The sequence below is a fragment of the Gossypium raimondii genome, chromosome 12, assembly GCF_025698545.1.
Source record: "Gossypium raimondii isolate GPD5lz chromosome 12, ASM2569854v1, whole genome shotgun sequence".
Classification (NCBI taxonomy): domain Eukaryota; kingdom Viridiplantae; phylum Streptophyta; class Magnoliopsida; order Malvales; family Malvaceae; genus Gossypium; species Gossypium raimondii.
The window spans coordinates 47,872,183-47,884,263 of record NC_068576.1 but is presented as its reverse complement, the minus strand read 5'-3'; the positions used below and the strand labels follow the sequence as shown (position 1 = coordinate 47,884,263).

The 12,081-nt window shown below is 30.1% G+C and overlaps 1 protein-coding gene across 2 annotated transcripts; it reads left to right on the top strand.

The window, feature by feature from the left end:
• Positions 1–3,917: 3,917 nt before the first annotated feature.
• Positions 3,918–5,732, top strand: LOC105764614 (homeobox-leucine zipper protein HAT5). Of its 2 annotated transcripts, none has more exons than XM_012583262.2 (3): positions 3,918–4,546; positions 4,627–5,009; positions 5,078–5,732. In XM_012583262.2, the coding sequence occupies exons 1-3, from the start codon at positions 4,396–4,398 to the stop codon at positions 5,468–5,470; spliced, it is 927 nt and encodes a 308-aa protein (XP_012438716.1). In that variant the 5' UTR covers positions 3,918–4,395; the 3' UTR covers positions 5,471–5,732. The 2 variants fall into 2 exon arrangements, with proteins under 2 accessions (XP_012438716.1, XP_012438715.1); XM_012583261.2 differs by having other exon boundaries at positions 3,921–4,546; positions 4,621–5,009.
• Positions 5,733–12,081: the final 6,349 nt, after the last annotated feature.

Sequence of the window (12,081 nt, the reverse complement as noted above, 5' to 3'; positions counted from 1 at the left end):
TCCCTAATCCATAATCTCTAAATCCATACTCCTTAAACCTTAAAATAGTAACTCCTAAACCGACCTTAAATCTTAAATTAATCATATACCTTAAACCAAAAACCCTAAACTATAGTGATAATTAATTCAATATTTTAAAATTAATACTAGCTCTTTTATGATTATATAATAATTTTTTTAATATATAAATTAAAAAACAATCAGTAATCATGTACCCAAAAAACTTTAAAATTATTTTAAATAATAGTATTTTTATTTTTCCATGTGTTTTATTTCAAATTATTTCCACGTGTCATTGTTTTTTTTCTGAAGATTTTAAATATTCAATTAGAAATGAATTGAAATTTATTTAATTAATATAAATAAACCAATTAAGATAAAATGTTTTTAGCGGCGCTTTTTTAAAAACGCTGCTAAAGCCCCGAACATTAGCGGCGCTGTTCAAAAATGCCGCTAAATCCCCGAGCATTAGCGGCGCTTTTCAAAAACGCTGCTAAAGCCCCAAGTATTAGAGGCACTTTTTCAAAAATACCGCAAAATCCCCGAGCATTAGCGGCGCTTTGGGCTTAGGTTTTTTGTGGCGTTTTTTCAAAAAAACACCACTAATGCTCATTTAGCAGCGTTTTTCAAAAAACGCCGCTAATGCTCAATCTTTAGTGACGATTTACATAAAGCGCCACTAATACTCGATTTTTACTGATGTTTTTTGTCCAAACGCCGCTAAAAGTGGATAAACAGAACCCAAATCTGTCTTACTGGGAGATTTTAATCAGTTGTGACAACCTCAAGGATTGTGCAGTGTTCAGTGACTTGCTTGAAATTTGAAACATATAATAGTAGATGTAAAGTAAAACAAAAGTTGAAATCAAAATGGGAGAAGAATGTTAAGGGCATGCCAGCTTTTCAAGTAAACGGAGTGAGTATGTTGTTAGAATAAAAAACCCAGGCCTTAGAAGGGAAAGATGATTAAAAAGGAATTGGCAGCAAGAAGCTGGAACCATTCAAGAGAAGAGTTAGTAATAGAATTTGGTTCTTAAAAGATAGCTATGGGAATGCTATTAAAAATAAAGAGGGAATTAAGGAAGCTGTTATCAATCACCTGCGTTGTCTTCAAGACAATTGTAGTGAGTACTTGCTTCCCCTAATGGATGCTCCCATTACAAAAAGAAGATATCAAGGAAGCTTTCTTCTCTCTTGGCCACTTAAAAGCTCCTGGGCAATTGGGAATTCATGGGTAACTACATTGTTAATCTATTTCTTGGTCAAGGGAAAGTCAATAAAACCTTCATCCCCTCATCCCCAAGAACAATGCTTCCTACTATTCCCGCTGGTTCTTGGAGTTGTTATCACTCCTTTTCAAGAATGCTTTTACTCATAAAACACAAATGGGTGATGATGACATTGTTACGACTATTTTTCGGTTGAAATCATACAAAATAAAAAATCAGCTTCACAAATATTTGAAAAAAGATATCAATATTTTGGTCTTTACAACAACATGACATCTTTTAAAAACAATGAGCAGTTATTAATGCTTTGGTTCAAAACATTTAAAACTATCTTTATAAATGAAATTTCAAAAACCTTTTTTAAAATTCGAATTCAAAAGTCAGTTACAAACAAAATTTTAGCCTCATTACAACTCCCAAAGTTGATATTTTATTAAATGCTCGTTGTTTTAATTTTTAAAATGGTAAACTACTTAATTTTTAGAGCACTTTCATTCCGACCACTCAAAAATATTCTTACAAATTTATTATATAACTTTTAAGGTATTTTCATTTCAGTCACTTAAGCATTAAATGTTTTTCCTTAAAAAGAATTTCTCTAAAAAATGCAAAATAGCAAGCTACATGAAAAATGGGAAGCACATGCAAATTGTTGTCGAAAATTTTGAGAAAATAAGTTATGGTATTTAAGAAGAGCATGTTTTGCTTTTCTCTAAACTAAATAAATAAAATTTAGAAGAGCATATCGTTTTGAGAATAACTAGTTATAACATTTTCCTAAAAAAGATGGGAACAATCAAGCATAGAGTTTTCAGAATAACTAGCTATATTGTTTCGCTAAAAAATGGGAACAACTTGTTATAGCATTTCTATGAAAAAGTGGAACAACTAAGGGTCTGTTTGATTGCCAGTAAAATATTTTCCGTAAAATGATTTCGGAAAATGTTTTACTTTTTGTAAAATGATTTCTTGGAAAATATTTTACGGTGTTTGATTGAATCATGTAAAATATTTTCTGCTTTGCTTGATTTTTTGAAAATATTTTTCAAAAAGTTGTTTTACATATATTAATATATATTAATAAATTTTATATTTTAAATTATTTTTACATATATTGCAATGATTTATTTATAATAATACTCAATTATTAAGCTACAATATTAATCGTTATAAATTGAAAAAACTAATATCAAATAAATTATTTGTAATTGTGTTAAAAAACAAGTATTGAATAATTAAAAAACAAGTTCTTGGAAAATCGATAAATGTAGCGGTTTTCTACGGAAATGAAGGAAGGAATGAAGGAGGCGATAGAGAGGAGAGCACGGAAAATGTCTTACGAAAATTGAAAGGGTAAGACATTTTCCCTAAAATGTAACCCATTTTCCCTTGTTTTGGAGTTCATTTTCCAAATGGAAAATGTTTTCCGCCAATCAAACGCTGGAAAAGTTAGAAATGATTTTCCGGAAAATCAATTCCGTCAATCAAACAGACCCTAAGTATAGTGTTTACGAAACAATATTAATTTTAAATATTTTTATTTAATTTAAAATATCTTTTCTCATATTTTGATTGATTCAAAGAATTTTTTAACGAAAGTTAACAGTTACACTAAAAGTGATAACGAAATAAAATTTTAAATTCTTTGACAAAAATAAATTTAAGTATCTACACAAGATGTAAACCTATTCATGGGTTAGGCCGAGTCCGACTGAAAAGTAGGAGGCTTTGACCAAAAAATAGGCCTGAAAAATGGGTTTGAACAAAAAAAATAAGGTCTGTTTTAAAAAAAGGTCAAACCTGCATTTTTGACTCAGGCCCAGCCCGAATTCACAAAAGGACAAAAAAATTTGTTTTTTTTTTTGTTGTTTTAATGTTATTTTCTCCCTATTTTGCTATCATTTTACTATTATGTTACTACTATTTTATTGTTATTGCTTGGATATTGTATAACATTTGTTTTATTGTTAATTTTGTTATCATTTTAGAGATAAGTTATTTAAGTATACATATTTTTTAAAATTTATTGAGAAATATTTATTTAATTTTTTTAGTATTTTTGATGTATTATATATATTTAAAAAGTATATAAAAAATTAATATTGATGGGTTGAGCCGGACCCAAATTTTAACATTTTTATCTAAGTCGAGTTTAGATAAAATTTTAGGCTCATTTTTCGGATCTAGCTAAATCCAAACCTAACAAACAGGCTTAAAATTTTAATTGGACCATACCTGAACACCTCTGACACCTTAATTATTATAATAATTTATATGATTACTTATCATTTTCTAGATATCTTTTGGAAATTCTAAAAATTTCTTGAATTTGATCATGAGTTGTTGATGATTTTGATAGATATGTTCTCATATTTGGGTTGTCATCCAATTTTCTCCTTTACCCATTTTCATAAGTTAAAGGAAGATTCCTTTTCATTCCCTATTGCTTTTGCAATTTTACATATGAAATCCATGTGTTGTTTCACATTTAAAGAACAAAGAGGGCAATATGAGCCCAAGAAAGCCATGCAAGTTACTGTATCCCAACTATTGGTAGCAATCTAAAACTAGGAGATACTATTCCAAGCAAAAGTTGGAACAATGTTGAGTACTTTTCACAAAGAAAAAGTGATGGCCTTAGGTGTAAAGAATTGATTCATTAAAGCTATTTTAGGAATATTAAACAAAGATAAAATAAAAATCAAATTAAGCACATCATGCCCCCATGAAAACCAATCTGCTGGACTTAATACAAACTCATCATACTCAACTCCCATTGTTATTGTTGTTGTTGTTTTAAAAAAAAATTATCTCTTTGCCACTTCATCTTCTTCCCCAAGCTTTCCTTCCATCTATTTCCTCTGCCGGAAACTCAACAAAATTTCAACTTGTTCTGAGTGATGATGGGTGTGATCTGCCGCTGTTCCCACACATCCCATATCACTGAAATCATCATCACCAGCTTCTTTCGCCACAAGCCTTAAACAAGTGAAGTGAAGAATTTCATATTCTTTGAAACAAAGAAACCCACCTATCCAGAGTGGCCTTCTTTTCCCCTTTTAATCTTGTTGGATCTTCTTCTGACGATGTTGATGATAATGATGAAGCTGATATTTTGAAAAAAAAGAAAAAACAGCAAGATCGATCCTTTAGCTTGAAAATTTTAATGGCGGGTGGGAGGGTCTATCGTAGTAATACTAGTGCTGATGCTGGTTCTAATAATCTCTCTGTTTTGCTTCAAAGTCAATGGGTTCCTTCCTCTTCTGAGCCTCTTGATACCCTTTTCATTCCAGGCTCTTCTCCTTCTCCTTTTCTTGGTATTCTCTCCATCTTTTTTTTTTTTAAATTTTATTCTCATCCTTACTTTGTGATCTGAAAAATGATGGTCCAGTTTCAGGTACAAGATCGATGGTAAGCTTCGAAGGCGTTGACCGAAGAAGATCGTATTTTAGGACGTTTGATGGAGAAGAGAAGGTGGAGGAGGATATAGAAGAGTATTTACATCGATCTGAAAAGAAGAGACGGCTTACGGTTGACCAAGTCCAGTTTCTAGAGAAAAGTTTCGAGGCGGAGAACAAGCTTGAACCCGATAGGAAAGTTCAGCTGGCTAAAGACCTTGGGCTCCAATCACGACAAGTTGCCATATGGTTTCAGAATCGCAGGGCTCGATGGAAGACCAAGCAGCTTGAGAAAGACTATGACAGTTTGCAAGCCAGCTATAATAGCCTCAAGGCTGACTATGACAATCTCGTCAAGGAGACTGACAAACTAAAAGAAGAGGTAATTAATTAGCTACAAAATTCCATATAGTCAATAATGAAGTCAATTTTCATGTTTATATATTTCAGGTTGTTCAGCTCACGGACAAGTTACTTTTGGAAGGGAAAGATAAGGGAGAGCCGGAGCTTCCTGATGCGAAAACATCGTCGCAAGAGCTACCATCAGAGGCTGCCGAGGGGGAAGAGTCTAAGGTTGTGCCAGTGGTGTCTGCCAAAAGCGATTACACTGAAGGGGTTCATTCTTCAGTACTCTTGGAGGGTGCTGGTTCAACTTATCCATTTGAACCAGACCAGTCTGATTTATCACAAGATGAGGAAGACAACTTGAGCAAGGGCCTCTTACATCTTCCTTCATGCGTCTTCCCTAAACTCCAAGACATCGATTACTCCGACCCGCCTGCAGGTTCCTGTAATTTTGGATTCCCTCTTGATGATCATGCCTTTTGGTCTTGGGCTTGCTGAGTTCCTGTATTTATAATCTCTCTTGTTCAAGTCTGTTTTGTAGTAGCAATTATAAGGAAGCAATAAAAACCCAATGAATGGCATTGAAATGCAAATGTGTTGGTGTTGGTTTGTGGTTGGAAATGGTTGTTTTTTGTCCCCTTGTGTAATCTTAGTTTGCTTTGGGGGGATTCTTACTTCTTACAGTTGGATAAGCTTCAATTCCCCAGGAATGTAATTAAATAACATCTTTTCTGATAAGGTTCTTAGAAATGTTACACAATCCATTGCAGCTTCTTTTATGCTTTATTCATTCATTATGGGATGCAGGCATTTGACCCTTTGCATATCCAAAATTCAATGAGATAAGATCAAACATAACAGTTAGCAGGCTTTGAATTGCTAATACAGCTATCTCACTGAAAGCTGAAAAAAGTAGTATTTTCCGTGATGTGAAAACCCATGAGAATGCTTTGATTGACACTTTCTGTATAAATTCTTCATCTACAGTTTCAGTAACTTTCATGGTGGAGCTGCTTTAATGTTGAACAACAGTATGTTGCTTTACTTCCAGTTGACATATTTCCTTGGAATTGGCTGCACAAAAGGAGATTTGGAATTTTATTATTCTGTATTAGTGGGATGAACTATTGAGTGGGAACCACTCCATGTGTGAGGTGATACCATCCCTTCAAACTTCATTGCCTTTGCATTTTAGATTTTAGATGCAATTTTGTTTTGTGATTCTTTTTTTTTTTTTTGGGTCACTCTTCTGTTGCCAGTGAAATCTGCAAAGTATTTATACTTTCAACCACACACAAATGAGTACTAATAAAAACCCAGAGATGCTAACAGGGAAGATGTTTTACACTGCTTTGAAGAACCAACTCCTGGAGCCCGGGCGCTGCTTAAGAATGACTTGCTGTGTTCTGATTCTTGTAATGGTTAATTAGATTGAGTTCCTTTCTTTTATTATATAAAATAAAAAACAAAGGTCAAATCAGTGTGCTTTCTAAACCTTAGATTCAACTGCTTGAATTGTGTTATTCAGTGAAAATACACATTTTCTTAAGTGCCCCGTCGATCAAAATTAGGAGCCGAATGGAGAAAATGGATAGTTGATATTGATGATGATGATGATGATGATGTCACGGTGCTATTCGCGGCCCGTGACAGTTTCATTTATACTTTGCAACCCCAAACTGATTTCACCTTAAAATTTATGTTATTTAACCCAAAAATTGAACACACGTACAAGATACCACAACTCTAAACCCAGTGGTATAAAACTTGATTAATGATGGTGTAATTCAACTAGTTGAACCAAAGTTGTGAATCAAAACTTAATTTCAACCTTGTTCAATTTTATTTTTAAAAATTGGGTTTTATATCAGATAAAATTAAAACTCGGAACGAGAAATGAAATTTTATAGAAAATAAGCTCATTATTTGAGCTTGAATTTAATTAATTAAAACATGAGGGAAGCAAATTCAGTAGTTTTAATAAAATTCGAATTTCGCATATTTAGTTTACACTTCAATTAACTTGAGAACAATGTGGCAACTAGCCACTCTCATTCACTGGGGTGGGGAATCTAGACTTTTTTTTAAACTCAAAATATAATTTTTAATCCCATTTTTTAAGTGCCAAAATTCAACTTTTATCATATATTAATTTATAATTTTATTGTTTTTAAATTATCATTTTAAAATTCAAATTTTCTAAGTTTGATCAGTTTTCAACTTGAAGAAATTTTCTTTTTCTTACTCAAGTTGATTTGAGTGTGTGGCGACTTATTTTCTGATTAGCCTATAAGTAAATGATTTTTTGATCATGTTATCAAGAAGGCCCATTGATGAGGCTTATGTTAGACACATTCGGATGATGAGCCCAAACCAAATATTCTTTAATTTTTAACTCCATTGTACATAACTTACTTATGCAAGTAGAAATGCAGAATAATAATAGGTATAGTTCATTATACATATTGCAACTCTCTTCATATTTTACTTTACGATAATACATTATCCATACATTGAATTTATCAATAAAGAGAGATCTGGTCTAATCAACTTGACTTGGTACAACTTAATTTTATATTTAAATTTAACCAATTAGTTTTCAATTAAATTTCATTATATAAGAGATCCGCTCATGTGTATATCCAATTTGTAATATAAATCAATAAATTAATTTTGAAAGTAGATATTTTATAAATTTAAATTTAGTTAAAAATATGTTTTCATTAATTAATTAAAAATGTGGTGAATACGTAAATATTTCACCCATATAAATTTTGTAAATAGAAAAATTGTGTTTCTATATATATATTTTTCAATCATGTTTTGGAAGTTTATATTACCTGCCCGTATAAAATTTTAGTATTTAAATTTTGTTAGGAAACTTCGGCTTTGATCGTAAATTTGTTAATCAAATTAGTTTGCCAACATGTGCTATGCACATTTTTGTATTTAATAATAACATTATGTTTAATAAATTCATATTGTTTTTCATATAAATTTGAAATTAAACCATATTAATTGATAATCAAATAATAAAAAATACTAAATGATTTTAGTAGACTTTTGTGCATATATAAATATGTTATTTTATTAATAAGATAAAATTGTTCCATTTTATGATTCGCATGTTCATAAAACCATGAAAGATCGAAGCTGAAATATGAAATTATACTATTTAAAGAAAATCATGCCAACTTAGGGTGGGTTTAGATGAGCGATTGGGTGCGATACGTTTAATTTACTTTTTGTCTCACGCTACAATATCTAATCTCACCGCCACCGCTATTTTTACACTAACCGCATGTAAACGCACTGCCCATCTAAACTTACCCTTAATGTGCGCAAGTCATTTCTCATCATTGCCCACTTTCACCCTACAAAACCTCATCCATTCCTCCTTTCTTCTAACTTAAAATCAACTCAAACTCTCGACATCTCCAACATGTTCAACGCACAATTTAACTAATATCTACTTTTTTTTTTAAAGAATTTGAAATAAAAATTTTAAAAAGAAAATCAGGATATTAAAAAAAGAAAAGAAAATTTATATTCAGAGTGAACAATGATGACAAAACAACCAATTTTATCATCATCGCGGTGGGCGTTGTAGTCCTCATTTCATCATCATCTTTATAATAGGTAAAAGGAAAAAAACGGATTATAATATATATATATATATATATATATATCATTTGTTTGAAAATATAATGAAAAAGTATTTTTATTAAAAATTAAAATTAATAAAAGAATAAAATATTTGAATTATTTAATTTTTAATTTTCAATATTTTATTGGTTTTGAACGATTCACTGGTTTCTGGTTCAAACTCGATAGTTCCAAAACTAACAATATCGATAAAAATAGAAGATTTGGTAATTGATAGATGGATCAATTGTGTGAAATATCTTACAAATAAAATTCTAAACTACTGGGAATTATTAATAGTTACATCCCATGAAAAATAATAAAGAATTAAGTTTTTATAGTAACTTTAGCTTCATAATAAATTTTTTATGAAAATTATGGTTATTATGGATTAGTTGTATAGTAACTCTTTTGTTGTTGGAATATAGATTATTTTATAGAAAACATTATATGAATAAATTCAGGGCAGATCTAGGAGTTGGAAAGGACTTTGAGTTTCCTTAAAATGGAATTTTTAAAGTTGTTTATGGTTTATAAAATCTTAAATTAATAATGGTAAAATTGTATTTTGACCTCCAAAAATAATAATAATAATTTAATTTAATCTTCTAAAAATTATAAAGATATATGCTATTAAAATGACAAAATGACATCTTTATTATTATAAAAATATATAATTTAACTTCAGTTTTGTGCGCGGACTAAATGAATCATTGGAAAAGCCAATCCATGGTCCTTATTATATGCGTTATAATAACGTGAATGTGCTTGCATGACTTAATTATTCAAAGTTAGTTAAACCTCTTCATTTGGGCCTTCATCAAAAGGAAAAGAAACTCGTCATTTGGGCTGGACATTGATGTCCATTTCCTGCCTCTTTGATTTTTCAATTACATGCAATTGTCGGGTGAACCCATAAATATCTATTTTAATCGCTTATTTAGTTTAGGGTTCAAACCAATTTACATTAAAGTTGGATTAGACAAATTTGTTGATATAACCATGTTAGGAAGGTAAAACCATAATCATTTATTCAATATGATTGAGTCACAAAAATAAAATAAAATAAAATAATTAAATAATTATTTTGTAACTTTTTATAATTAAATAATTAAAAAAAATATTCATAATTGGGTGAATACTAAAACCCATGTTCGAAATATCATAGTGACAGTGATTCAGTCTTCAACAGGGGACCACTTTCCTTCTCATACAATTATCATACTGAAATTTTGGTAGAGATGACCAAACCATATGGATTTTGAATCCCACCGCTTCGATAGGAGTGGATAGATGAAAATAAACAAACTCCAATTTGACGTGATTCGACTCGATCCAATCTATTAAGGTTAGAAAATTTTTCTGAGTGAAATTATAAAAATAGTTGGATTGAGATTGGATTGAAAGTAAATATAGGATAGATGACTAAATTGATATCATAAGTCAACTTGATACTAATTTAATAATATTCTTACTTTAAGGAGTAATTAATATTATTAAAAAGATATTTTTTATCTTTTCATATTTTTATATAATTTTCAAATAAAATAATTAAAAAAATATTATTTAAGAAATGAATATAAAACTAACAAATTCATATAAAATTGCCACTCTATTAGTAATCATTTTATTAATATATTTTTGTAATAAAAAAATATTTTCATCGAGAATGTGATAAATCTAGTATACATTAAATTTGAAGTATAAACTTTAAAGGTTTTTAGTGCGTTTCCTTTGTTTAGTCAGTGTTGCTCATCCCCACCTTGACTTTTCCTTTGTTGTGAAGTCTTATAACTTCTTTGCTTCTCTCTACATTTTTCCCTTGCACATAATTTCTTATTTTTGAACAAAAAAGTTATTGCTCTAAACTCAAAAATGAAATTGGCTTCCGTTTTTTTGCCAAATAAATGGTTTTTGTGACTTAATTTCTAAGTAAAAAAGTAATTTTATTTTCCTTAAAATAAAAATAAAACAATTAAATTAAATTGAGGTCAGGTCAGGTCAAATTGAGTTAGGTCTATTATTAAAATTTTAATTTGAGACAAAATTTTTCTTAAGAATTAGAGTGGGATTGAGCTCAGGGCGGATTGATAAAGCTTCAAGTCGAGAATGGGGTGGGCAAAAATTTGCCCCACCTTGCCTTGTTTCCATTAGACCTATTCATGGGCTGGGCCGGATTCGAGGTCGGGCTTTACTAAAATTTTAGACTCGTTTGATAGGTTCAAGCTCGGCCCAGATAAAATTGCTAAAACCCGGGTCTTACTCGACCCGCCCAAATTAATTTTTATATAATTTAAAAAAAAAAATATATATATATATATAATACATCAAAAATACTAAAAATATTAAAATAAATATTTCCCAACAAATTGAAAATAAATTAAAAAATATATTTATACTTAAATAACATTAAGATAGGTGTAACTTAACAAGCAAATGCCTATAAAATAGTAACAAAATTAACAATAAAATAAGAGTTATACAATATCCAAACAATAACAACAATATAGTAGTAATATAATAGTGAAACGATAACAAAACAATGAGAAAACAACAAAAAAATAGTAAGAAAATAACATATTTTTTTTGTCTTTTTGATAATTCAGGCCAAGTCGAGCTGGGCTCGAGCCAAAAATCCTTATTCGAGGCCCAATCCATTTTTAAAACTCCAAATCCATACATCTCTCTCAAACCAGTAGCAATCACTGCTTAAGAACAAAATTTCACCATTACTACTCTTATACATACAAGTTGCTTATCATTTCAATAGTTGAGAATTCCATGTAAAAACCTTATACTTACAGTCTCATATTTACTTATTCAGTACTTAACGTGTAGAGTTGCAATACTTACCCTGATGCGAAGTAACTACTAATCATAAAAGAATCTTAGCCTCTAAATCATCGAGGTAGGATACATTTAGATATAAGGAAGGTTTCAGTAGAGACCACTTAAGGAAAAGAAGGAAGACCCCTTTTTAGAACACACTCTCACATATAAATATGATTCATCTTGCTTTAATAAGTGTCGTACGTATCAAAACTTATCTTCTTATTGGCCTATAGTTTCTGATAAAAATATAAATAAATTCCCTTCATCAAACTTATCAGGTTAAAATATACATTTGGTTTCTAACCAAATTACTTTAAGTCTAGCTAACACAATATTCCATACAAATCAGGCGTACTTGTAACAGCCTCTTTTCAGTGAAATCAGAATAGTGATTTCGGGACCACAAATTCGAGGTCGGAAGAAAATTTATTTTAATATTATTTTATGGTCTACAGTATGCTAGAAATATTGTATAAAAATTTCGTTGAGAAATTTTACCGTTTACATGTCTAATCTGATAAAAAGGACTAAATTGCATAAAGTGCAAAAATTGAATTCTAATAGCTAAAGGTATTAAATAGATATGGAATTTTAAATTGGAGGTTCTTATATAGTAAATAGACAATTTAAAT

Excerpts from the sequence above, each read along its gene's own strand:
- LOC105764614 (XM_012583261.2), top strand. The coding sequence starts at position 4,396 with ATGGCGGGTGGGAGGGTCTATCGTAGTAATACTAGTGCTGATGCTGGT. Across the intron at positions 4,547-4,620 it reads TTCTCCTTCTCCTTTTCTTG|TTTCAGGTACAAGATCGATG; the intron begins GTATTCTCTCCA and ends ATGATGGTCCAG. Across the intron at positions 5,010-5,077 it reads CTGACAAACTAAAAGAAGAG|GTTGTTCAGCTCACGGACAA; the intron begins GTAATTAATTAG and ends TATATATTTCAG.